The sequence below is a fragment of the Botryllus schlosseri genome, chromosome 12 (genome assembly GCF_051294905.1).
Source record: "Botryllus schlosseri isolate E-star chromosome 12, Bs_hap1, whole genome shotgun sequence".
Classification (NCBI taxonomy): domain Eukaryota; kingdom Metazoa; phylum Chordata; class Ascidiacea; order Stolidobranchia; family Styelidae; genus Botryllus; species Botryllus schlosseri.
In genome coordinates, this window is record NC_137247.1 from 21,142,406 (window position 1) to 21,168,970 (window position 26,565).

The window sequence follows — 26,565 nt, forward strand, 5'->3', positions numbered from 1 at the left end:
ACCTCCTGAGACACATGTCTACAAGTTGGGTGATCGTGGCTATTGATTAGAAAAGGTTTTAAATACTCTTATGGCTCTCAATGGCATTCAATTACGACATTAAGTGGAAATCCAATGAAATTACGATATTCCTTTCAAATTTCCGCATCAGTGCCTCATCGGAAAGATCGAATATCGTGATATCGGTCGGGGTCTGAGAACTACCTGGTATCGCTCGTTCAGAGCAAGCATATGCCAGCGTGTTCGTAGTAGCCTATGTCTCGTCACTCAGCGACAATAACTATCTGAGTGTGTCGCTGTAGATCAGTGGTTCTTACCCTTTTTTTCGGCAGCGCACCTTTCGAAAATTGCCTGGGTCTGGCGGCCCCATATTTTAAGGACAGTAGTAAAACAAGAGTTCGAAGTCAGTTCGGTCTTTTCGGGTTACGACTAGGGCTGGGCAAATTCGAGTACCTGGGTGATTCGATTCTGAATCATGTATTATGCTTCGAGTCGAGTCGAGTATCGAGTATCACTTATTATTACGTCATACCATAATGAAAGATGTCCAAGCTCAAATATGTATCTTTTATGTCACCGAATAGCATATAATGCCTTGTTATGCACCAAATTGAAGATACCTTGGTACTTTTTCGACCATACCGATTTCATTGCACTTCGTGACAATGTTGTGGGATGATCAGGACTTCGGAAATGTGTTATGTCACGCAACGTTCGTGGCTTTCTATTATAAGTTTCGTACGTTGCGATAGGCCAATCAAGGTTTCAAGGCTTCCAGATTGGAAAATAGTATTGAAACTACAAATTTCGCTAATAAATTAACATGCAGTGGCGAGGAGCGTATAATTTCAGTACTCGAAAAAATCGTCTTTTACCACTCGACTCGAATCATCAAAGTTAATACTCGATTCAGATTCGAGTACTCGAATCATTGTGCCAAGCCCTGGTCACGACCTCGCTACTGAAAATAGCTTGAATCGCGCCAGAGTACCACTTGACTTATTAACGCTATGATAATTGTATGTGCGATATTCGTGATCAAAACAAGGTTGTCATAACAACCATCGGGTACGGGCTCATACCATCTGGTCGATTACCTTTAACATGAATGTATTCCAAACAAAGCAATCTGTATTATATATTAACGTTCATGTAAGGCTGCGGGTCACAATACTAAGCAGTATCATCCTTTATGATACGATGAAGAAATATTCTGAAGATTTAATTTCGTAGCTCTCAAATGCAAATATATTTAGTTAATCATGTTGACCAAAACGTTGCAACTCATCTTTAATGTACAAAGCGCTCTCACTCTCACCTCACAGTGCCTCTTTATTTGATTTCAACACGCTGTTCGCTGCGGGCTAAAATACCTAGTTCGAAAGATTTTGTGGAAAGTAACCGGGGAATTGGCGACCTAAAAGTATGCGCATTTCATTTTACATGAATTATAATAAACCACTGCATGCATGGAAACATGTTGCAAACATTGTCGGCATATATTTCGCGCGCGGCGCAACGAACAATTTCGAGATGTGACATATTTTGTCGAATGCTACTTTGCAATGAGAACTCTGGGATACATATAAATTTTGTTCTACTATATAATCATATGTTCCTACTGCGACGCCATTTTTCTTCAGTGTCCCCACACCGCCCCATGAGCCTAGCGCCCCCATTATCGCCCTCTGAGCGTTTCCGCCCCTTTCAAAATTCAAATCACCCCCTGACGGGCGCTGGCGAGAAGGTTAAGAAACACTGCTGTAGATGGATGTGTCAAATAATTTCCTTCCTGTGAAAGCTAAGCTGCCAGCATGTGATACCTCGAGCATATCCTGTCCCGAGAAAAGAAAACAACTTCTGTCATCGTTGAAGGTATTTAATAGGTAGGAGGAGCGGGAGGTAGTCAATACTTCATCGAACGTGGTCGAAGAGATCATGATAAAGTGAGGAAACTATTGTTTCTTTCCGCATAGTTAGAATTATTCCCTGTGGTCTGGGCTGATTTGTTCTCGTCCTCGCTAGTCATGTAGAGAGAACGGGAGAAATTCTAGAATGATTTGCATACTTTGCATTCATGTTTTCAGATGAACGGCAAACTGCTCGCTATCGTTCTCCTTTTGAGTTTGTTTTTAACCGAGTCTTCAGCAGGACGAATCAGCTGGAAACATCACTATATTGACCGGCGGTTCCGTATCCGTATCCGTGGTGTCCGTGGCCGTAGATCCCGTCTAACCCGCAGCTCTCGTAGACTACGCTATTACATCGGAGATGAAGGTGAGGTCTCCGCTTTCGATTCATGAATATTTCTTCGCAACATAATATATTGGCTGTTCTATTATTTTACCCGCTCAAGACACATCATGTTCCAGGAAAATCATAGGCCACAATACGATGTAATCAACAGATGAGAGCTTACCGAAACGATCAAGTGCCGCCTCTTCATTTAACGTCATCCTCGGCACAATGTCCGATATAACATTGTTTGTTGTTGATATCAGTCTCTTAGACGACTTTCCTTACTCTTGTCTATTCGTCCCTCGTCGAGTCTTTATCTGCGGTTTTTGTAAAGAATCCAGAAGCACAGCAATATAGGAAAAGTGGAGCTCAGATAATACCCTGAGACTTCAAAACGTACAGCTGACGAGGCCGTGAGGTCTCACATCGAAGGCAGTGAATTTACCAGAAACGGTCACCCACTCAATTGAATTCCTTCATTCGTTCTATACTTCTCACCTTAATCCGAGGGAATCCTGATTTGCATAAATATTTAAATCTAACAAATTCATGATGTAAATTTTTTCGAACTGTGGCGTTTGGCCTATTCATCGCCGGGACTACTGTAGGTAGCCTATTTAATCTGTTAATAAAATATTTATTCTAGCTTTAATGATATCTCTACTCATAAGCTCAACTCTACACATAGCCTATTCCCACCAAATCTCTCATAGCAATTTAACCTGAGGCATTATCAAAAATCACCGATTAAATTTGGTTCGCTTTTTCGGAAATGAATGTCCCAGACGATGACGGATCCGTAATATCCCGTGACATCTTTAAGGAAGACCTAGAATAAAGCAGGATCACGTTTATTTAGGAAAGGGTACGATTTTCCAACCAGTGCGGAATATATTTCAGTGGAGTTGATTCAAATTTAGAACGCAACAACGCCTCAATCAACTTCTTCTGCTTGTATTTACAGGATTAACTGAAGTCATGCGGCCCTCATTTTCAAACTTCAATATTCATGTGCATGTGTATATGTATCTTCGCAAATAAAATGCTTAAGAAATATTCGTTTCTGTATTCGCTGTTCGTTATATTTAGAGATGCTGTCGAATACTTTTACTTCAAGAGAAATTAGGAATGTGGTTCTTTTTCTGAACAGATGGGAATACATTCCATGACTGATCATAGAAGTGAAATATTTGTAGTGTGATATTTTCATAATGAGATGGAATATATAGAGCAGTGATTCTCAAATTTTGAATATTGGAGAAAATACGCAAAGGCAGGTGGCCAACCTTTTTGCTATTCACGGCCGCATTTCGATTACTTATGTAGCTTACGGCCGCATTCCAGTACATAGTCGTAATGAACTAACTGGACGCCAAATACCTATGCTAAAATGCCAATGTCCATACCCATGTCCAATTGTCCATATCCATATGGTCTTACTATATGCTTCGAAATCGCTAGAGGCCATGTATTGTATAGTTACTGGGATTCACGAATGGATTTCGTCATTAATATCAGCTGTTTCACATATTAATATCAAATATTTATCCTTTCTCGGCCCATCATGTGATCTGATTTACCGGGAGAGTTTTCGAAAATTTAGGGCAAGTTATAAATGATGATGCATATTCGAATGGATCAATTGTTGTAGTCACTTTGTTGCATGTTGCTATTTCTTGACCTCTCATCAGGATTGCAGGTATATTGGTAAGATATTTGAATCTCTCAAACGTACCAGAAACAAAGTTATTTCGTGATGAGCACACGACTCTAAGTTGGTATTTCTAAATGGAGTACATCATTTTCCCCCGCTGTTTGCATCTGTAGGCTACTCTGGGTCTCAAATTACAAAGGGTATTACTATATTAAAATCGAAAATGAAGTCGTATTGAATCGTGCCTACAGCGTGAAGAAAATTTCAAGATGAACTAAATCTCTTAAAGATTAATTAATCTCGCAAACATTCGGGAGTCAATTCGTAAATTCAATATCCATCTCGACGGCCGCCAACACCACTAATTAAATTAGTTGTGCCCGGCCACACAAATTACCTTGTACTGCCGCAGGTTGTCCAGCCCTGCACTAAGGTATGCATAAAAGTATACGCTACTTAAAAGCGCTCCACCTGCTTCAAGAACTGATAAATAAGCACATGTATCGATGAAACCAATTATTGCATTGTCTCACTCTTTAGCGTCGGGTATTGCCGACCGGCGGCATAGAATCCACTCATGAACAAGAAATCATTTCGCATACCACGATAATAGGGTATCTGCATGGAGTCCAACTTGCAATGCAACATTTCTTCCATGAATTATACTGTGCTGCGTTAATTTTGAGGTTACCAAAGTATTGACGGTTCTTAGTGTACTTTTTGATGCTCAACCCAAAACTGTGATCCGTTTTCTTCAATCAGGTCTATATTTTTGGCAAATTGCATTTGAATGTTCGAAAACTACAGCTTTCAGCGTTATGCGATTAACATTTGTGACGTCATAAAAAGGATTTAGCAATGATGTTTTGATGAAAAGTTTAAAAAATATTTCAATTATGACGAAAACCAATACCTATAGCAGTCTTTCTCAAAGTGGGGGGCGCGAAAGCATCTGAAAGGGGGCGCGAAGCCGCTGTTAACTGAAAAATTCGCGCTTCGCGCGATTTGCCATCAGCTCACGGTATTTCTAGTGTCTATTGTCTATTTTCCGAATTTAATAATTCAGAATTCTCTCATCAATAGCTATAACTTTTAATGTCATCAAACTATCCGTATGGATTGGTAGCAATATGATTTCCCTCTTCAATATTTCGTAATATCACGAGAAGGAGGAGCGAAATTCTCCACTATCAAAAAGGGGGCGTGTCTACAAAAATTTGAGAACCACTGCCGTATAGTATACTGTAAAGAAGTTTCAGGATTATTATCAGCTTTGGGCACAAGGACGCATATCTGTGAACTGATCAAAGACAAAGGTTTCACTGCACACACAAAAATGACCATGGGCAGCTTTTCGAGTAGTCATTTTAAACTTCCCCAGAAAGCATAGAAGCCCTGGTTACGAGGCACAGGTCAGAGAGGAGAAGGAAAGGTCAAGGGAAGAAAATCTTTGAAGTGACATTTATTGCCAGCATAAATCATTTACATCATATTTTGTTTCCGTATTTATCGTCGAAATATCAGCATCAGTATCAGTTTTATTTATCATCATGTTCCGCACAACGCTTTCTTTGTTAAGCTATTTTGAATAGTTCGTTTTCATTTAACACTTCACACATTGAGATGGGCAAGGATTTCGCATCTGAAACACATTTGTGCTAAGTGTTTACGTGTCTATAGCGTAACATATTAACTTATACCTTCTTCTATTAGGTTGAGCGACATCGAACAAAATTATGCTTACTTGGCTAGTTGTAAGTGCCTATATTTCAACGGGGTTATTATATTTTAGTATAGTATTTAAAACGGCTGTCACTGCAAAAACCTTAAATTCAAATAAAAATACCATCTTGCAAAAATTGACAACATGCATGACCTATTAAGCTACCACATAACTTAATTTCTTTGTGTACAATAATGACCAAAGCTTGCATAATTGAATATGCGATGAAGAAAAAACTTGACCTGATTGAAAAAACTGGTTACTAGGGATGGTGTGAACGTGAAGTTCACGTTCGCGGTCTGTGAGTGAACCTCACAAATTTAGAGGTTCACGTTCACAAACGAACCTTAGTAGGCTCTGCACTGTGAACCTCTTCGATATATTACAATTTTCACCTCATTATAACATCTTTGGTTGAAATTTATTGCATGTCAACTGCAGGCCACTCTATGCATGGCGCTGGCGGCATAACAAAATCAATACTAAACGAGCATGTACCTTGACAAAACATTTTACTTGCTCTGTTACAAAAGTTTGCTCGAAATATCCAGCTCTCCGTTTGTGAATTTTAGTGATTCTCTGCTCTGACCTTGACCCGCAATGACACAACACCAAGAGAGAAATACGCTATATGTAGTCAGGAAATGTTGTTTATTCAACGGATCAATGGAATTGATATCGTTGTCTGATGAAAAACATCTTGCAGGCGTATGGGGTCAATCTTGACACTTCATATGTTTATTGTACCATAAAAACAAAATCTGTGCGATTGTGGTGTTGGCTACTGCTCTATAACTTATTGATGGGGTACTATCGGCAACAAGTATAGAAACGCGCTTTACTCTCTACTCAATATCAACGTCGCAACACTCAGACGCCGAATACATTGTCCGATGTGGCCTAGACCGTTACTGCGTAAGCTTATATTCAGTTGCAAGTCCTCGTAGAAATTGTAGGCAAAGCGACGGAAGATATTGATTTTGTGGGATTATTATGTCATTTATTTCCCCCAGTTGATACATTTGACGACGCTTAAAAATTATATATGTACTTCAACATTGTGACATTATGTGGCCCGAGTCGTCGCTATAGGTATCGTGTGCTTGCACAATGCACATTCATACAGACTATCACTTCAGTGAAATGTATGGCTGGAACTAGCAATACGACGTCACGTGACGTCATGAGGTTCACGTTCGTGTTCGCACGTAACCTTTCAAAAGGGTTCGCGTTCACACGAACCTGAACCTTTCAGAGGTTCACACCATCCCTACTTGTTGCATTTTCGAGTTCAACACACAAAATTGATTCAAAAACAGTTACAACATTTTTGACCTGTGAAAAATAATATTCAAACGCAGCACAGTGTAATAGCCGTTAACAACTTTAGATGGGTAGTTGATCCGTTTTAAAGCAATAAATCATGAAATCTTCCTGCACAAAGAAAAACAGCCCATTGGAGTAGGAAGCGAATCGATTTTTGAATTGGCGGTTTCATAAAATAATACGGATCGGTGTTTGCTGTCTGTATTGAAATTCTATTCCGTGATCTGTGCAATAGCAATCAAAGTTATGTGATTTGAATCGCCATGCTTATGTGAACATGACTTTCCGATTTGCACGTAACTTAAACTTAAAATCTGTAAACGAGAAAGATTGCATGGCATTGAAGCCGAAATGTGGGTATGTTAGTCAACAATGCAACCCGGTTTCAATCGTGCATGTTCGGTTAAACAAGAACATCCTTCCCATTTACACATGAAAATATTTCTTGAAGGAATTTTGGGGATGGTGTGAAACTCTGAAAGCTTCTGGTTCGTGTGAACGCGAACCTACTTGAACGCGAACCTATGTGAACGCGAACGTGAACTCTAATCTACGAGGTCCCTTGACGGCATACTGCTAATTATAACCTTACAATTTCGTAAAGTAATACAATAATGTGCAAGATATCTAGCGACAACTCAGGCCACATTATGATACAAAACTCAAGTATATACTGACATTTCAAGCATCGCGAAGTGGATCAAATCCATATCAAGTACTATCATAATTCCATAAAATAAAGATCTTCCGTCGCTTCGCAAAAAATTTTGACGATGGCTTGTGAGGGAATATAAGCCAAGGCCTTTAAAACTGAAAACGTATTCAGGCGTCAAACTATTGCTACAGTGATATTTAACAGCGTGAAAAACCGGTTATATAGGCTATACTTCAACAGATATTTACTCAAAAGTTATACAGTAGACTACAGCATGCTGCCAGCGCTATTCAGAGAGTGGTCCGAATTTGAAACGACAAGAATGTCAACCAAAGACATTACAATGACGTAAAAAATTATAATAGGGGAGATGTGGTACCGATGAGACAGTGTGGCCGAAAAAACTTGAAAAATTCTCCGTGATAATCGCATGATTACAGTACGCTAATTTGTCTACAATTGCATGCTGGCAGAATCTTTCTTCACATGAATAAAACTTCAACCTGCTTGAGTTATATGGCCTGGGACAGATGATTTATGCTGTTGTTTTTTTTTGTGTGTGGGGGGGGGGGGGGGTAAAATAATTTGGATGGTTTTATACATTTTTCTATATCAACTTCCACACTTACAAACCAGCCATAACTTTTAATGTAAAGTGTAGGGCTGGTATCAGGGTATACAATGCCACATTTTTGTTAATCCGCGAGTGGACGATTTTCAATTCAATTACAATATTCATGGGGGGCATGTGATACCATAGCCAAATCAAGCAAGACAGTTGGACCAACTAATTACTTGACAACAGAAACACGCCTACAAATAAGAGTTACCTGCGGTGTTTTATCGCCATAACGAGGTATTTGAAAGTCAAAATGTCGATTAACGGGTAATATGTATGTGCCATTAATTTCGTAAGTTTGGGCGCAAATCGAAACGTGATTTTACAACAACATTTGATTTGATACAATCTATTTTATTCTTGTAGGTAGCGACATAACATTCTTCACTGGCTTGCTGTAGCTTAGATTATAGTACACAACAAAACAAAATGAAAAATTTGAGTTTTTGAGCGTATGTCTCATTTGTCCCATGGTCGTGTGCCTTTGGACCCACCGGGTGGGGACCGATGATACGTTCGGGCAACAAATTTTGAACGTTCACAAATATTTTTTGAAAAGGCGGATATTCATATAAATGTCCGCGATGGATAGAGCTTGGATCAAAGTGTTGAGCCAGCAAAAGATCTGCTATTCTCGGCAGAAGATTTGAGGGCGAGAGATCATTTTGCAATTATTTGATCCATCGGTACCACATCTCCCATTTATGAAAAGGTTTAAAGTGCAGAACCTACCATGCTTCATTTGCAATTGCCAACCTCTAAATTTGATAGGTTCACCAACTGCAGGAGAACATGAATCTTGCGTTCAAACCACCCCTAGCAAGTGTATCACAAGGGGAAAAAGTTTGGCAACCACTGATATAGACTGGACCGGAGTTCTCAGCCGGCGACTTCGCGATTCGTGGGAATCCAAGCTTCATGCAATATCGAAGTAATAGATGTCTGATCATATTTTGTTGTTGGGCATAATTTAGGGTTACCATATTTTCCTAAACCACATTCCGGACACTTTTAGCGTCCCCTAGCGGTTTTAAAATAAAGTATGAACATATGACATGACAATGAGTGTCTGTATCGACTTTATACAGGGGTGGTTCGCGAATTACCTAGAGTACTAGACTATTGAGCCGTCTGGAATTTGAACTCTGGTGATTGCTAGGGTCGGTATAGTCATTTGGTCTGCAACATACTTCTTCACGGACCGCATGAAATTGTCTGGCCCGCCGGCCGTTTGTTTGACAGCCATGCTATACTGTTGGATCGGTGCGGATCTGTGCCCGTATGTTGTAGCCAGGACCGAAACAACACGCCAACTCACGCCCCCCAAAAAACACAGCTCTGGGGCCCACCATAGTGTGATCGATGCAACTTCTGATTGACTTACTCCATGCATCTGGTTTTTATGTGCATCAAGTTGTTAAATTTTGTGAATTAATTCAGTCAGTAATATTAGTTCTTTCATATATCACTACAAAAAATTGTATCCTCTCTCAGCTCACGTGATCAAAATTAGCGGTAGAGCTGGTGGAGATGATGACTCTTAAATACAGAGAGAATATCTATACATTGCTAAGTAATGTTCATGTCACACGGACAAGACTATTAATGGACCGAAATGCCAGTGCGAACGAGCAGGTTGCACATCCGTTGGTTTCCAAACTTTTATGGCCGCGAATCCATTTCCAATTTGAAAATGGTTAGTGGTCAAGCTCAAAATTTGGTATAAGCTGATTACTAAAATAAAAATGGTCAGCACCTTTGCCTATGGTAGAAGCTGATTACGTTCAAAACCTTTGCCATCTCCATGTATTGCATAATTTACAGTAACAGGCATTTAGGTGCCAGTCAATACCGCGCCACAACACACCAAAAGACATTGACCGAAACTTGGGGTATGTGTCCATTGTCAATAGCCGCGTTGGGTGGGCGTGACTAATAGTCCGGTACTTCCAATCTGAGCTCAAAATGCAAATGACACCCGCACGAACCCACAGAGCATTAAAGACATGGCAATTTGTGTGTGCGTCTCACGCAAGCATTTATTTTAGTCTGCTACGTTTTGGCCACAACAATATCTTTATATTATATTATTATGTTTTATTTGATGAGTAGGCTACAAAATTTCAAACCTTTGTCCGGTGCACGTTCGTAGTACATAGGCCTACTGCTCGCCAAGCAGCAACGGTCAAACTGCATTTAACTAAGCATAACCAAACATCAATACAAAGGTTACTACTTTATACTAGGCAGAGTGGTGATAAATTATCCTGCTGCGAGGTAGTGGCGTCTGGAATGTCTTGATAACCTGATATACAGCACGGTGAGTGTTCTTACAATCACACTAATGTACATCGAATATCTATTCACTCAGTGTCGATAGCTGGATACTTCTTACACAATGACGAGCAAAGCTAATAGGCCACTTTTGACGTAATAATGAGCAGGGGCATTTCAAAATCTGACGTTTGTGCTATCACTAACTGGTACTATACCTCTACCTTGCGCACGAATGTTCAGTTAATGTCATATTCCTGTACAAATAAAAGTAATCGTTCTTTCACAAAGAAATCGATTAAATATGGAAAGTAGTCGATTACGATTACGATTACTTCGAAATTTTCTCGAATGTAATCGATTGCGATTACGATTACTTGAAAATGCTGTAATCGTCGTAATCGATTACGAATACTAATCACGATTACCCCATGTCTGATGCTCATATCGACTCAGTCACCTCGAAATTGTTAAGGGCTACGGGCATGCCACAACGATTGAAATATCTAATGCCACAAAAAGTACTGTGCGCAGTGTATTTTGCTATTTTTCAATCTCAGCTTCAATATGCAATAAATATATGGGGACATACAAATGTAACAAACCTTACAAAAATCAAAACTCTCCAGAACCAGGCTCTTCGTGTCTTAGTAAATTACCTCCCAGGCGACGAATTCTCCCTGAATATCGAAGTAATGGTATACTCAGAGTTGTCGACCTAATTCAGTACGAGACGGCAAAGATGATGCACACCATCTTCCACACAAACAGGTCATTCTTTAATTCTCATTTTACAACTTTTGCGGAAACTCATGGTTATGAAACTAGACAGGTATCGAGAAATTCTATTTCGCTGCCTCTCCTGTCCCGATCTTCATCCCGCAATAGTTTACATTTTGTCGGTGCGAAAACATGGAATGATCTCCCTGCAGAGCTGATACCAATACCGCCATGGCAGTTTGAAAAAAAAATTATCTACTCCAAACGTACTGTTGATTTTTTTTTCTTTTGTGCAATGCTTGTTCTAAAGTTATCCTTTATTACACCTTTATTAAAGCTTAATATCGTGTCGTTAGTCATTTATTTACCGAATGTTTACTCTACGTATATGTGTGTGATTTGATGTATATGTTTCACGTAATTATTTATATATGCATCAAACACTCCAAACGGGGGGCGACTGACTCTGAAGGCCTAACGGCCCCTCGTCGTCTCCCAGTCTAAACCGCAATTTGTTTCGTATACTTCTTTATTTATTGATGTGACGAATAAAAGACTATATATCTATATCTATCTAAATAAACGAATCGCCAGCCAGATATTTGAAATAATATTGCACACGTAAAAAGCTTTATTTTATATGGGTATGCTATACGCATGATATCGTTCGTTACTGGTTCCTTCTAATATTGATACCTAAAACTTATACTGGGTTCTCAACCTTACACAGCTTAGGAGAACCCAGTGGTAAACTATGTATGTATTTTAGCTTCTTCTGCCAGTCAACATGGTGTCTTCAAAATTTGTTCAGCAATGCAGATATGCCAGAAAATAATTAAAAAATGTTACGGATACTCCTGGTAAATGATGATTGGGCTTACAATTTTTGAAAACGCTTCGTCATTACAATAAAAGCGATTTTATATAGTAGTCGTTCTCAACCGATTATTGTTGGCATATCATAAGGCATCTCTTATAGTTGAAGCGTCACTGACATTGACGTCGCAGTCGCTCGAATGTGCATATGAATGTAAAAGTCCATGGACAGTTTTACGAAACTTGCGGGAAATGAGAGATCTGCGAAGTGCATTACAGAGAGCAATTTTCATTAACATTAACATCCGTCATCACAAAAATAAGTTACAAGAGACGTGATTGTGATGAATGGCAAATGATTCTGGTAACTCGACACGGAAACTAATATTACAAGTATCAAACGAATTCGATTGTAAATATTGCTGCTGAATTTCAATATCTCACTCGACGACATCAATATTAGTTTAGATTCCCGATCGCGGTCTTATGTGGAATACTAGATTGTTTTTCCTGATACAAAATACAATAAATTGTATAGGCTAGGTAAACTTGTGGGTAGAGCAAAACCTGTTTGCATACCACCCGGAAAGCTATCCCTTTATAAATTCGTTTTGATTGATCCTTATCGGGGTTTATAGGCTGCATATAATAACACCATATGGGTAAATACATGGCAAACTTGATACGCAATCATGTCAAACCCAAGTCAATATCTGATTCAAGTCACCTTTTCAAGCCCACCCATGGCTTACGTCACATGGGTCTCACATGTCAGTAGGTTTCGCTAAAATTTGAAATATTTCAAATCGAATCCTAAAAGCCTAAATACCTTATTATCCTGAAACGTTGATTGGAAATCACTTTATCATCGAATTGGAACTGCTGTAAATTTGATTGATTAGATTTGACATAATTATTAACCGATGTCGTTGGTAATGAAGTACGAGAGCAGTCAGAATATCTGAGCAGCCAGAACGATGTAATATAGTCTTACTCAGATTCGCCTCCTGATTACACGATACATCAGTACTAAACAAAAGGATCGTCCCTGAGATCACGAGGAGCAGTGTAAGCAACATGTTCATCCTGTAGCAACACAAAGAAGGATTTTAATTCTGTGTGACTTAGAGATTGTTGGAAACTTTCACTATATTCACGATAGAACTTCTTGGTAAGTAAGAACACTGAGTTTCTGATTCTTACTGTAGTTTACCCAGACATAACCATATACCCTTTACCTAACCAAGCCGGTATAAAATAATTTTCACAGACGCGTATAGATCAATAATCCGATACAATGGATGTAGTTCTCGATCACAGCGAAATGCGAACTCGCTGGCGTCGCGAGTCTGATATCAATGTGATCATATTATAACTGAAAGGAGTACAACCACCACTGGCGTAGCAGCATGTGCTGCCGCCCCTGGCTCTCGCTTAAAATGCCGCCCTAAGTAGACCTCATCTAATTTCGACATTGATTCATGTTCAAGCAATCCTTTCAATGAAAATTATTACAAATAATATAACGCATCTCAGCCTCGCCATCACAACGGTAATATAAGGGCAAAAATAATAAAGACAAGAAATAGCGAACGAATGTATTGCTGTCAATCGGACAATTGTTACCAATCTAAACAGTTCCTAGAACCGGTTTACCTTCACAGCTATCCAGGGCCGTAACAGCACTTTGTCAGCCCGCCCAAAACGTTGGTCTTGGGGCCCCCATAGGGTGATAAACCGAGACCCCGAGACCCCCCAGACCCCCCTTGTATACCCGCTCATTGGAGCTACTTGTCATTAGGATTGGGGATCCGTTTAATGGGCCCCATTCTCGCCTAGACGCGCGAAGCGCGAAAAATTTCAAGAATACATGATTGAATCGGGCAGTATCATCGGGGATTGCGTATATATTGCTATCAATTTTTATCCCCTATCTGCAGATGTATTTAAAATGGTAGAACCCCTCGACAATAATTAAACATCTTCGGGCGTATACCCGTTGGCAGGAACGAAACAGCACTTCGTCAGGTCCCAAAAAACTTGGGTCTTGGGCTCCCATAGGGTGATAAACCAACCCCCCTCCATCCCATCTTGTTGATCGCTTTTGCCACGAAATCAGCCGTAATGTTTAGTGAGCCAGCGCGGAGCGCTAAAATTTTCGATAATTATTGATAAAATCGGTCAATAAGATCGGAAATTGCATATATATTGCTATCAATTTCTTGTCCTCTCTGCTCACTTTATAAAATGTACCGGTAGAGCTGAGTGAGGTGTCTTGGAAAGTGTAGGGCCCGTAAATAAAAATTAAACATCTTCGGCGGCGGACCCGTTGGTATGACTTCGTTACATAATGTTATTTCGTGACCTCCTGTCTGCTATATCAAAAATATAGAGTCGGGCAAACGTACTAAACTAAAAGACGCACACGATTTCAAATTGGTTTTTCTTCATTGGCGTATAATTTTTCCTCGCAGGATGGAATTCGTCTTCTGAGGTTCAGATTGCCAAGACAGGAACATTCCGCGCCACTCATTTAGGCGCCTAGGCTATGGACAATTAAAGCTATAGGTATTTTGTATATACAACGAAGTTTTCGGTCAGCGTAAGGGCAGTCCTTTTCGATCAAGGTTTTTACGCTGCCGATCGTTCTGGCACAATTCTTGGAGTCGCATGTAATATGTCCTAAATCGTTATATGTCTTGGTGCGTCGTGTCGCGGTATTGGCCAACGCTGATATGTCCATTGCTAAAGATCTTTCGTGTTCTTTTCTTGAGGGAAGAGTACCAGAAAATCAGGATATTTTGCACCTTGAAATCGCGCCTAGCGCGAAACAATTTTTAAAAGTTGCATAAATTTTCAAAAAATACTCTATAATTTATGCTAATTCACGAAATAATTTTGGGCCCCCTTCGAGCTCGCCCCTCCAATTGGGGGTTTTGGGGTGCGGCAGTTACGGCCCTGCAGCTATCTCGGTCTGGGCGCTGTACCAAATCGTGATCCAGAGTATAGATCACACTAACGACTAACCTTTGGATGGATGGGCAACTTAGTTGTCACACTTGAATTCCCGGACAAGTCTCCTGCTGAGACAACTAAAAGCAGCATAATTGGTCATCATGGCCATGGCCAGGCCATCCTATAGTTGGCCAGGCCCTCCGAGCGCTCAAATTTAACAATACTGATCTTAATCGAAAGCTCTTGTTGCCCTGATTTCGGAAATACAATTTAAATGCTGGTCAGAAAATCGGCATTGCTCCGAATAATCGCTCGATATAATTTCCATTATCATGGTCAATTGGTCATGGTGTTGCGGCACTCCGATTGTTAGGAACAACCGGCCTTAACGGCCATTTTGGTATGGCTCCATTGCCATGTGAACATATGCGGAATCAGCGCAACACTAGCTCTCGAATGAGAACAGTTTGATTACATTTTAGCTCACGGGACGCCAGCTATAGGACTTCCAATTATGCTGCTTTTAGCCGACTGTGTACACTGTGCACCTCGCAGCATCATTTTGCCGCCCCCTGGAGCCTGCCGCCCCTGGCGCAGAGCCGGAACCGCCAGGTTGCTGCTACGCCACTGCAACCACTCTATATTAGCCTGTTTCTTGTATACCAGTTAGGGATGGTGTGAACCCCTGAAAGGTTCAGGTTCGTGTGAACGCGAACCTTTTTGAAAGGTTCTGTGTGAACGCGAACGTGAACCTCATGACGTCACGTGACGTCATAATGCTAATTCGAACCCTACATTTCCGTGAAGTAGTACATCAACGTATATACCTTACGATATAAAGACGACTCAGGCTACATTATGAAAGCATTCAAGTGATATGTAAGTACACGCCGACATTTTCAGTATCCCCAAATATATCAACTAAAACGATCAAATGCTATATTAATTCCATAAAACCGATATCTCCCGTCGCTTGGTCAACAATTCCGACAACGGCTCGCAGGGGGATATATGTTTACGCCTTAACGATCTAGATTAGACTGGACAATGTATTCTGAAGGCGTCAGACGATTGCTACATAGATGTTGATCAGAGTGAAAAACCGGTTTCTTCACTTGCTACAGATATTGAAGTCCTGAAATTTATGCAAGGGAACTTGCACAAGCTTGCACAAGCAAAACGTGCCTTATTCATATCAATTTCGTTGATGTTAATAATTGAGTGAGCACGATTCAACAAGTAGCTACATGTAGTGTATTTCGTTCTTGATTTTATGTGATTGCCGGCCACAACAGATAGTTACTAAATATTCAAAACGGATAGATGAATATCTTGAGCTAACTTTTGTAAGAAAACGAATAAAATATTCGAAATTGGCAAGGTGCATGCTCGTTTAGTGCTGAGTTAATTTCCGTGCTGCTAGCTCCACAGAAAGAGTGGCTCGAAGTTGAAATGGGAAGACTTTCAAGCAAAGCTGATGAAGTGACGTAAACAATTGTAAATATGAAAAAGGTTCACAGTGCAGAACCTACCAAGGTTCTGTTGTGAACGCGAACCTCTAAATTTCCGAGGTTCACACACAGAACGCGAACGTGAACCTCACGTTCACACCATCCCTAATACCAGTATTTGTAACTTGATAAGAGAAGGAGAACATCGCGTATAATGCGTTTATAACCAAGCGTTTTACGTGAGTAACCCAATATGTTAGCCAGTCACAAATCGACTGCAATGCGTAGAAGCGTGTGGCGGATTTACATTGTACTGCAACTTCTCGCTCCTGTAATCAATGTTGAAAAAGATGAGTTTCATATTACTTGAGACATTGTTAATCTGTTGCGTATGTTCTGGGTTTACTTCACTATCTTTTGCAATATTCCGGATCTTTGATAGATGACTATTAGTTTCTCAGTATTAGTGTGGATGACTCATATTGAACGTGATCTGGTTTCTCGGTATAGATTTAATCCGAATCCTCTCGGGTTAGTACGATACGTCACTGGTTGTCGGAACAGGCTCGATGTAATATACTTTGTGGTGTGTGTGAATTCAACTGATAACATCAAGCGTAAGAACGGTCTCAAGAAGCATGTAGAACGGTACAGATTCAAAATTTCATCATGATCTTTCACCGCATGATAACTTTTGTGAGTGATGTGACAATGAAGTTTGATGAGTAGTTGTAGGTTTTGGAGTAGTTTTAGAGTTATGAGTTATCAAATCTAAGAAAGATGTGACTGTTAAATGTTGTCGAATACATCAAAATCCCAAAATGCCGACGTGGACCGCACAAAATGATATCGCGGGTGACTTCGCGCCCCTCCAGATGATTTCACGACCCCAAAGGGGGGGGGGCACGCCACGTGTTTGACACCCCTGCTATAGCGCCACTAATATCATCGTAATCTCACCCTGTGCCGCGGAACAACAGCATCACTCTTCTACAACATAGCATCGACACAAATACTTTCGACATCGCTGACTGAAACATGGTAGTGAATTAGGCCTACATCAACATACCTAACGTCATTGATGACGCATACATATATAATATACGTCAAATGTTCAATACGGATGTAATACCGATTGTATTTTATGAAATATAGCAACATATGACTTTCCAAATCTGCGGTAACTCGACATACGTGCGAACACATACTGAAAATCTGCTCCGTGCGGGGGAGATAGCGTAGTGGTGACGACAAGCGCCTACCAAGCAGGCGGATCCGGTTCGATTCCCATCGGAGGTTCATTTGGGCTCCTCTTCCCTGCTGCGGCCGTTCTTACGGCTGCAAAAAAGACCCGAAGAAAGAAAGCACCCACAAGGAATAAAAAGAACTAGTAGAAAGGGCCGCGGCTTCAAAAAGATCAACATCGAAAAAGAACTGTGACATCGGGCACTCTATAGGCCGAGGTGGATGTTTGAGTAAAGGATCGCTACTGATGCGTGTCGTTCGACATCCCCCTATCTGTTCGTAACATTGCATTGTGTCTTATCGCATTGTACATTGCATTTGTAGCTTGTTCAGATGAAAATTATAATCCAATGTATAAAGAAAAGTCGGTCAGTACGGCAAGATATCGTAATGGTTAAGCGTCCGGCTTCTTGATTGGTAGGTCGTGGGTTCGATTCCCGGCCGGGTCATATTAAAGACGTGATTAGTAGAGCCCGACCGATTATCGGCTCGCCGATAATATCGAGTCGATATCACGCTTGGAGAGAAATATCGGTATCGGCCATTGAAGGTAAAAAAATATCGGCCATCTTGGTGACGTCACAACATTGTGGCAGGGAGTCAAGAGAAGTCGATAAAAGACGTGAGGACGGCCAACTATAAAAATAAATAACCAAGCTGCATATAGTGCATACTGCATACAGGGCAGTAGGCGTGTCTATCTGAAAAATATTATGGATAACTAACCACCGTTATGCCCCACTGACTTCGTGGGAATCCCCCTGCAGTAATCGATCACCAAAGACAGAGAGCAACTGGATGGATAGTTGTCTGCAGAAGATTTCAATCATTAAGAGAAATGAGAACTTCAATCATGCTGGACTGACCTTCGTAATGATAGAGAAAAGCGTCGCGTCGAAACATTTCCCGGTTCGGTACCAACAGAGCTAATTATACCGGTAATGTATGAAGTCGTCTGACTGAGGCCTGCGGCTGTGGGGCCACCATGATAGGAAATATGCGAGCATAGAGGGCGAGAAAATCAAGCAAACGTGGAGTAAAGCCAATAATTGATACGAAAATATTTGATTCCATGATGACATTGGCCAATTCTGACAAAAGAGTGTAAAATATTGATCAATTGATTGTTGAAATGCTGGTCAAGGCCCATGGGGGATCGGTGGACCAGTTGCAGACGTGGACAATGTGAGTTTTTTTGCACATTCTCTTCAGCTATTTGTTAATGATGTGCTGAAGGCTCCAGGTGCATTGTCAGAAGAATATCAATATCAATATTTGGTTAAACCATTGAAAGAAAGATCCCCTGCAAGGGAGCGGTGGAACCGAAATGAAGAAAGATTTCGTGCTGTGCCACTAACTATGTTACCAAGTGAAAGACTGCTCACTGTGTTTAGTACTATATGCATCATCTATGGAAGACCACAGAAGTTCACTCCCCGGAGAAAGGGCTGAGAAATTGTGCTTCGTGAAATGTAATCTGCAACTGCTGGATTTGTGCTTTTGATACATTTTTATAGTTTCTTGATCATTTATTTCATGTTCAAGCATATCAATGGCTGTAAAATTGTTGAAAGAAATGCTCTTGAGGTGTTAAATATGGGCCTTGAGATAGATTCCATATCTTTTGAATATCGGCTGAATATATCGGGGTTATCGGTGGAGGTACTGGATATCGGTCTTATCGGTATCGGCTCAGAAATCCAATATCGGTCGGGCTCTAGTGATTAGTAACACTGGTGTCCATGGCTTCCCTGCTTGGCGCTCATGCATTACTGGGATAGCATGGAGGGGTGGTGCATGAATTAGAAAGCCGTAAAGGCTATATCAGCACTTCCTAGTCCAGCGACATATGCACATCATGCACTCACGGTATGCATATGCGCAGATCGTGTGTATGTGTATCATAAGTCGGTGTATATACCGCAAAAACATCAAGGACAAAAATAAACTACGTCCTTTTCCTTTACGGCTCATGTTCAGTACGGTCCATGGTCACAGCAGGGCTGTAACCAAGTCACAAGGCTCCGAGTCACAAGTCAATGTCACTTTTATAGTTTTGACTGGAGTCAAGTCGAATCTTTTTCAATTCACCACAAAGTCAAGTCCGAGTCCAAGTCAATTAGCAGACGGCCGAGTCCGAATCATGGAATTATAACTCGAGTCCGAGTCCAAGTCATTGTGTAGAATGCTCAGTTTCCAGTTAAAGTCTTGTTAAACCCACTTTTTATAACTCTGTTTGGTGATATGGAATGGTTCGCGTGTATAGTATACTAATTTACATCACTTTTAGCAGTTTCTGGTTGTATTTTCAAGTACCAGTACCAATAGACGAAATCTCAATAGTGTGGTCACTTTACTATTCTTTGGCATTACAATGAAACGTTGGCCTTGGCCGTCTGAGTCTCGAGTCATATGACTTGGTTCGAGTCATGCGCAATGACTCGAGTTCGAGTCGAGTCAATACACAGATTGACTCGAGTCGAGTCGAGTCATTTCCGTATTTTGAGAAAATGAATCGAGTAAAGTCGAGTCATCAGAAAATCGTGACTCGAGTCGGACTCGAGTCGTGTCATGACTCGAGTCATTGCAACCCTGCTTCGCGGCTATCTGCTGCCGAATAGTAATGCCGAGCTACCCCCGGTCCCGCCATTTCAAGAAGACCGTAGACGGCATTCCGTCAAGTCGCCTGTATAAGCAGCGCGCCGTATCCTCAGTCTTCGATATCTTGTGATTCGATTACATGTTGGTATATTACTAATTGTATTAATTGCGAGGATATTAGATATAATCATTTTAAGTGTAGGCCTATATATGTATTGTCATTTCTAAGTTACATGTTGGTGTGATTTAAACAAGAATAGCTAAATCAACCAATATATATTCAAATAAACTCCCACTGGTAAGTGTTGAAATTGGATCCATGTTTAGAACGCGGGCTACTTGGTTCATTATTATTAGATTGCGATTCGTTATTTTTTTCTGGGATTCTGGGAGCCGTTCAGTCATAAAAGTAAAAATGAAGCACGACCATGCACATATTTTAAATATAATTTTGCAAAACAATTATGTACTCCTTGTAGCCCACATATACCGGTTTGTAGCTGGGCAGGCATATATAGAGTTCTATGTATAGCCTACCTGTAACAGGGATTTTCATTCCTGTGAATAACTACGTTTAGGATGATTTCTTCATAAAACTCAGAGCTCAATGTGCACGCTCTTTCTCTTCTCGGAATTCGATGTCAATGGAAGCAACTTGTTACCGATGCTCATTACTGTGAAAACGTAACACCATCATCGGGTGGTTATAATGTGGCCTATGAACATACTTGGGGAATTATATGATGAAAGTATTTCGTACTAAAAATCTCATTATTTGTCAGAAACGTGCTGGATAATACAGCTATTTTTCAGAATCGCTTCGCGGACCGGATGAAACCGTCTGGCGGGCTGCCCTGCTAACATCCACGCTAGATCTAGCTAAATCCACTGTACTATACTCCATAAGTATTTGCTGCTATATAAAATGACAATGACACTACAAATATGTACAATCTTCGAATCAAGGTTCCATATTATGATTCGTAGGCTATTTCTCTCAGGTGTTATGACTATAAAAGTGACAACAACTACTTAGTACTTGAAAATGGTTAACCAGAGTAACTCCGCACTGTTTGTAAAACTTCCTCGTTTGAAGCCATCAGTGTCATTACATAGATGTGAACATTCACAGTCGACTCAAACCGGATTATTGATATATTTCCCTAATATGTTCTAAAATGTCAAAATGTTTCTGAAAAATTCAGCTTCTCCAGTTATGGACATTACCACTATAAAGATCATAAAAATGAGCTATTAGATGCAAATGAAGCGACAGGACGTAACGTGATCATGTGATTCGTAATTTTGGTATATGCCTCGTATGGCGATCATGCCTGAAGGCTATGTCGGGAGCGTTACAGGTTATCATTCAAATCGAAGTCGCTGATTTCCAAAACACGACCACGTATTTTGATACTTGATGCAAGCATGAAAGCTGCAAAAATCCAATTGGGTAATTTCGCTTTGCAGCTATAAACGTCAATTTCTGCAGTTTACACTAGTCTACAGCTAATAATTGCAAACACCGATAACCGTTGCAAGATAATTGATCTAACTTTGAACTGATTCTTGAACGGATCTTCAAGGGCCTACCTAGACGGGCAAAAAAGGGTTCTCATACAAAGATAGGTTGAGGCCCGAATCTCTATATCATATGTATTAGGCCTAATGTTTTATGGTAGAATTCTCCATCTCTCGAAAATGTTATTTGTAGTCCTTTAAATATTTATCCGTGAAAAATCCACGGTTCTCAAACCGGTAGTTAGGCATGAAATGATAATATTTTAAATTGGAACAGTCAGCTTCATTTACGGTGGATCGATGAAGGAAAGGACGTAGGCAGATGCCAATTCTAGCTTCCTGTATGACCTCCATTTCCCTTGAGCATTGCAAGAAAATACATTCAAGCAAAACATTTTAGTTGGTATTTTTAATACCGAAATGCAATTCACAATACCACCTCATCCGGTACAGCCATTTCTTACTTCTTTCTAACTGAGTGTGGAAGCATGAAGGTGATAGTAGCTAGCATGTCAAAATGTGGAACAAAGACTTTGCACAAATGTTTGGAAATACTGGGGTACACTGTCGCCGATTTTGATCGGCATGCCTTTCGAGACCGAGAAGAATGGGAAAATATCCTTCTTTACGGAAGTTCCAGCGAGCAATTTTACAAAATGTACAGAGATGTCGATGCGGTGTGTGGTGCCCCCGCGTTCTACTTCTGGGAGGAGATAGCCACGGCGTTTCCGGACGCAAAGGTGTGACTTGATATATTTTGTGCAGTGCAGCACCGCACTATATGCTGTGTACGTACTGATGCCACACTCACTAACTGTGAACGAAAGTCCGTAAGTTATATGATCAATTGAATACATTCTAATCATCACGTATGTCTGCCTCAGTATTTATGGGCGTCACGAGATAGTGAGATAATATGAGGTATTTCAAGACCGTAGTTCATTACTTTTTGTAAGGCTTGAACCACTGGGTGGATGGGGTCTGTATTTTATGTATTCAATTCAATTCGTCAACAGGCTGACACCAAAATGCAACGCATATCGGATGAATCAGGGGTCGCCAACTCAAAACAGGTCGCGAGCCACTTTTCAAAATTCGTTAAGACCGCGTGCCACGTGACTTCAATATCGAGAAAACAAATAGGCCTATGAATAGCGACAGTGATTCGCATTGTAGTCGGGCGAAGCGCGAAAATATTTTCTTATTCATGAGTGAATTTCGTCATTAATATTAGTATAGTTTCACATATTATTATCAAGTATTTATCCTTTCTCATTCCGTGTGATCAGATTCATCGGTACAGTTGATGCAGGGGTGTCTTCGAAAATTTAGGAAAGTTATTAATTCTATGCTGCATCTTCGGGTGGACTAATTGTTATTATTTCCCTTTGTTGTATGCTCTTATTTCTTGATCTCCCAACAGGATTGTAGGTATAGTGAAAATATATTGGATTCGCTTAAACGTAGGCCTAACAGAAACAAATTTGCTTCGTGGTGAGGAGAACACAATTATAAATTTGCATTTCTTTATGGGCTGCATCATTTTCCGCTGCTGTTCGCATCTGTACTGTGGGGCTCAGATTACAAAGGACACTACTATATCATAATCAAAAATTATTTGGCATTTAACCGCGTCTAGCACGAAGAAAATTTTAAGAATAATTTATACCTCTCATTAATTAGGAAGTAAATTCGTAAATTCAATTTGCATATTGACGGCCGCCAACACATCCTAACCGAATTAAGTGTCGACTGCCGCATAATTTTCCTCTACTGCCGCAGATTGGCCACCCTTGGACTTAAGAATCGATATCGGGGTTAGCTAGACACTATATACTTGCTGGAAAACTATCTCCTCGTAACGCTTGGTCTTTTGCGGAGCACGAAGTCGTTTTCTAAGCGTCTCGAACTTGGCAGTGGTGGGCCATTGCACGTCAAGGCAGTAGGCCCATTTATATCCCCAAATTCATCCTTCATGGAATGATATTACAATTGCCGAAGTCGTATCAGCTATAGTGAGGAATGGTGATATTGGGCACAGGAGAATAGCTTACTTTGAACAACAACGACAATAAGTAGTTGAAATCAGTTTCAGTATTTCAAAATGCTTTACTAAGCGTACTTCCGAAATATCAAATCAAATCAGATCAAATGGGTCTAATGACGTTGATTAGCTGCGTGAATACTTATGAGAATCGCATGGCAGGAACAGATAGTTAACAGTCGCTCACTGACTTACATTGAAAAATAGCAATGGATGAATTATTATGCGTTTAGATCGGATGTTTAGCTGGAGCGTGTCAGCAATGCGTATTTGCGCACGCAGCTCAGAACAGGCGTTTCAAAGTCAAATGTGCTTCGGGGCTAATTTCCCTAGATTTTGATGACGATGCGGTCCGCAGCATCAAATAGGCGGAATTGTATGTGTTTCAAAGTGGGCTTTATTTGACTGACCTTGCAGACTCGCATTACATACACATCGTGAAAATATGATTTAGCATGGTAATATTCACGCTTGCTAAGAAAAAGTCATATTTTTGAATGTTTGAACAAATTGATGGTGTACTTGGCATAATCTGTCGAAATAATGAGTTATTAGACACAATGCGAGAGGGCAAAGGCATCATGACAGCGTAAAAGCTTTCGTGTTATAATGTTGCAACTAGCAGACATTTGACGTGCTGCAACCATAGATAAAATATTATAAAATGTAAAAAGGATTTATGGATATGAGGACATCTGAGCGGTGCAGCCGAATCCGGGTTTCGGGCACTCTTTGTAAGTAGGCTATTGATCATGTCATTGACAGAGTCAAATGAATCGGCGTTCGAATATTGAATCAGATCAAAAACGACTTGAATATACTAATGAAGGCATTGTAATATAAATGTTCGATCACCGAAGTATCTATTGGTGTTACACCCGTCGGCTACTCACTTGTAATTGGCGATGAGTCAAAATCAAAACTTTTGGTCACGAATCATCAACGGGTCATGTTTTATCATAATGTTTAGGTAATTGGATATATAAGCTGTTCTTCCATCGCATTGTAGCTTTGAAGGTGTTGTGATAGCGAAGTTTGATGAATAGCCCAAGTTTTTTTGAAGTAGTTTTGAAGGGAATTTCAAGTTCTCAAACCAGAAATGAGATATGTGCTAGATAAATATTGTACGACAAGAGTGTCACACATTTATTATAGCTACATTATCAATGTAAGTTATGATTCGCATAAATGTGACATAGAAATTATCATAAACCCTTTGTAACCGGCCGGCCTACTGACCAAAATTTTACTGCATCCACAAAAAAAAAACGATAAAATGTCATCCATATGGCTTAAATCGGCGCCCAATATATTGCCGTAAACCTGAAGTAGCCGCCTAGCGGTCTGAGATACTCTCACGGCTCAGACGCCAGAGGGAATAACGTTATGCGAGAAAATGTTTTTGATTTCTTGAAAATAAAATATAATTTTGTTCTTCTATATCTCCTGACGTCATACCTAGGCCCTCTTTGGGTATATGACCACCTGATTGCCTTTCGCATGAATCTCTACGTTCCAATGAGACATTACACGCTACTATAGCGCTTCATAGCCCAGCGCTACGATCTTGGAAAGGTAGGGATGATAAGCACAATCACGCGGCCGCCGCCGATGAGCAATCGATTACGTAATCTCGTATTCTCGCTGAAGGCAACGCGCGTCCAGCTCTACATAACATAGTAACTGCCTTGGCAATTTTCCCTTAGATCGTATATATCTCCATGCTATTGAAGTGTTATCAACCCCAGTTGCTTGTTATATGTAACTTGCAACTGCATAATGGATCCGTAAGTATACACATATTGCCTTATTCGGCACTGCCCAGCGCCCATATACGCCCGAGAAGTCATTTCACGTGATACATTATTGCTTTATTTCACATCAATTTGAACTGTATTCTACACGGCTAATGTTCCATGTATGATCGACAGTATTCATAGAAGCCAACAGTCACTTCATGTGTCATCTAAAACTGATATATAACTGCCTCTATATGATGTTGTTATTACAGGCTCGGGTACCACAATAGCCTAACTTGCACGCTTATTTGTGTAGTGTTAGGGATGGTGTTGGCTTTCTTATACAAAACTAAGCTTCATGATAGGGATATTGATGAATATGTCAGGATAATGGCTAACCATACGTACAATTTGCTATTCCATGAACCAATTGTACATCTGTTTGAAACTGCAACGAGTCGGGTGATCTGACGCAGCCGTGATTTTCACGTAATACGCTATGCTTCTTTCACGTCAATTTGAAACATCTTCTACATGCTAATCTTCGATATAAGGACTTTCATAGAATAGTATGACCAACAACAAGTCATAGAAGATAACTGTAATTGGTTATATGACGTCTAGAACGGAAGATACAATGGTTTATATTTCAGGCAGTCATTCACGCGAACATCATTATAAATTCAATTTTGCGGGAAACGTTTTTGCGTGTTCAATCTGCATTTCAAGCAGGATATACATTGCAATAATAGATTATACATGGTCTGATGTATGCGTATTTATAAGAGCTATCCATACAAACCGATTGCAATAGTGTATGACCAATACAGGTCTAGCTATCTTCGATAAAATACCGACTCTTCTGTGTTAAACAGTCGCGGTCTAGTATACTAGACCGCCGGTCGCAAAGGGTTCTACGATTACAACTCATTAGGCCAGTGGTTCTCAACCGGGGGTCCGTGAAGAATTTTCAGGGGGTCCACG

At 40.3% G+C, this 26,565-nt stretch overlaps 3 protein-coding genes and 2 long non-coding RNA genes across 6 annotated transcripts in view; 3 read left to right on the forward strand and 2 right to left on the reverse strand.

Moving 5' to 3' along the window:
- LOC145451667 (uncharacterized) overlaps positions 1-13,134 on the reverse strand; it is a 60,562-nt gene extending 47,428 nt beyond the window's left edge. Inside the window, exon 1 of the mRNA XM_080329885.1 lies at positions 13,020-13,134. Within this exon, the coding sequence (XP_080186011.1) occupies positions 13,020-13,110 (91 nt within the window). The 5' untranslated portion in view covers positions 13,111-13,134. The remainder of the gene's footprint in view (positions 1-13,019) is intronic.
- LOC145451664 (uncharacterized) overlaps positions 1-26,565 on the reverse strand; it is a 196,839-nt gene that overhangs the window by 143,111 nt on the left and 27,163 nt on the right. The window lies entirely within an intron of this gene.
- The window catches only part of LOC145451672 (uncharacterized), a 324,257-nt gene that overhangs the window by 26,391 nt on the left and 271,301 nt on the right, over positions 1-26,565 (forward strand). The gene's annotated exons all lie outside the window — the stretch shown is intronic.
- On the forward strand, positions 1,825-3,292 carry LOC145451863 (uncharacterized). The gene is made up of 3 exons (XR_013919084.1): positions 1,825-1,946; positions 2,088-2,277; positions 3,203-3,292. It is a non-coding gene; the product is annotated as an uncharacterized LOC145451863 (long non-coding RNA).
- The window catches only part of LOC145451660 (uncharacterized), a 64,433-nt gene continuing 59,943 nt past the window's right edge, over positions 22,076-26,565 (forward strand). Inside the window, exon 1 of one of the 2 annotated variants that reach the window (XM_080329874.1) lies at positions 22,076-22,538. In XM_080329874.1, the coding sequence (XP_080186000.1) occupies positions 22,287-22,538 (252 nt within the window). In that variant the 5' untranslated portion in view covers positions 22,076-22,286. The remainder of the gene's footprint in view (positions 22,539-26,565) is intronic. The other variant, XM_080329875.1, reaches the window with a different exon arrangement.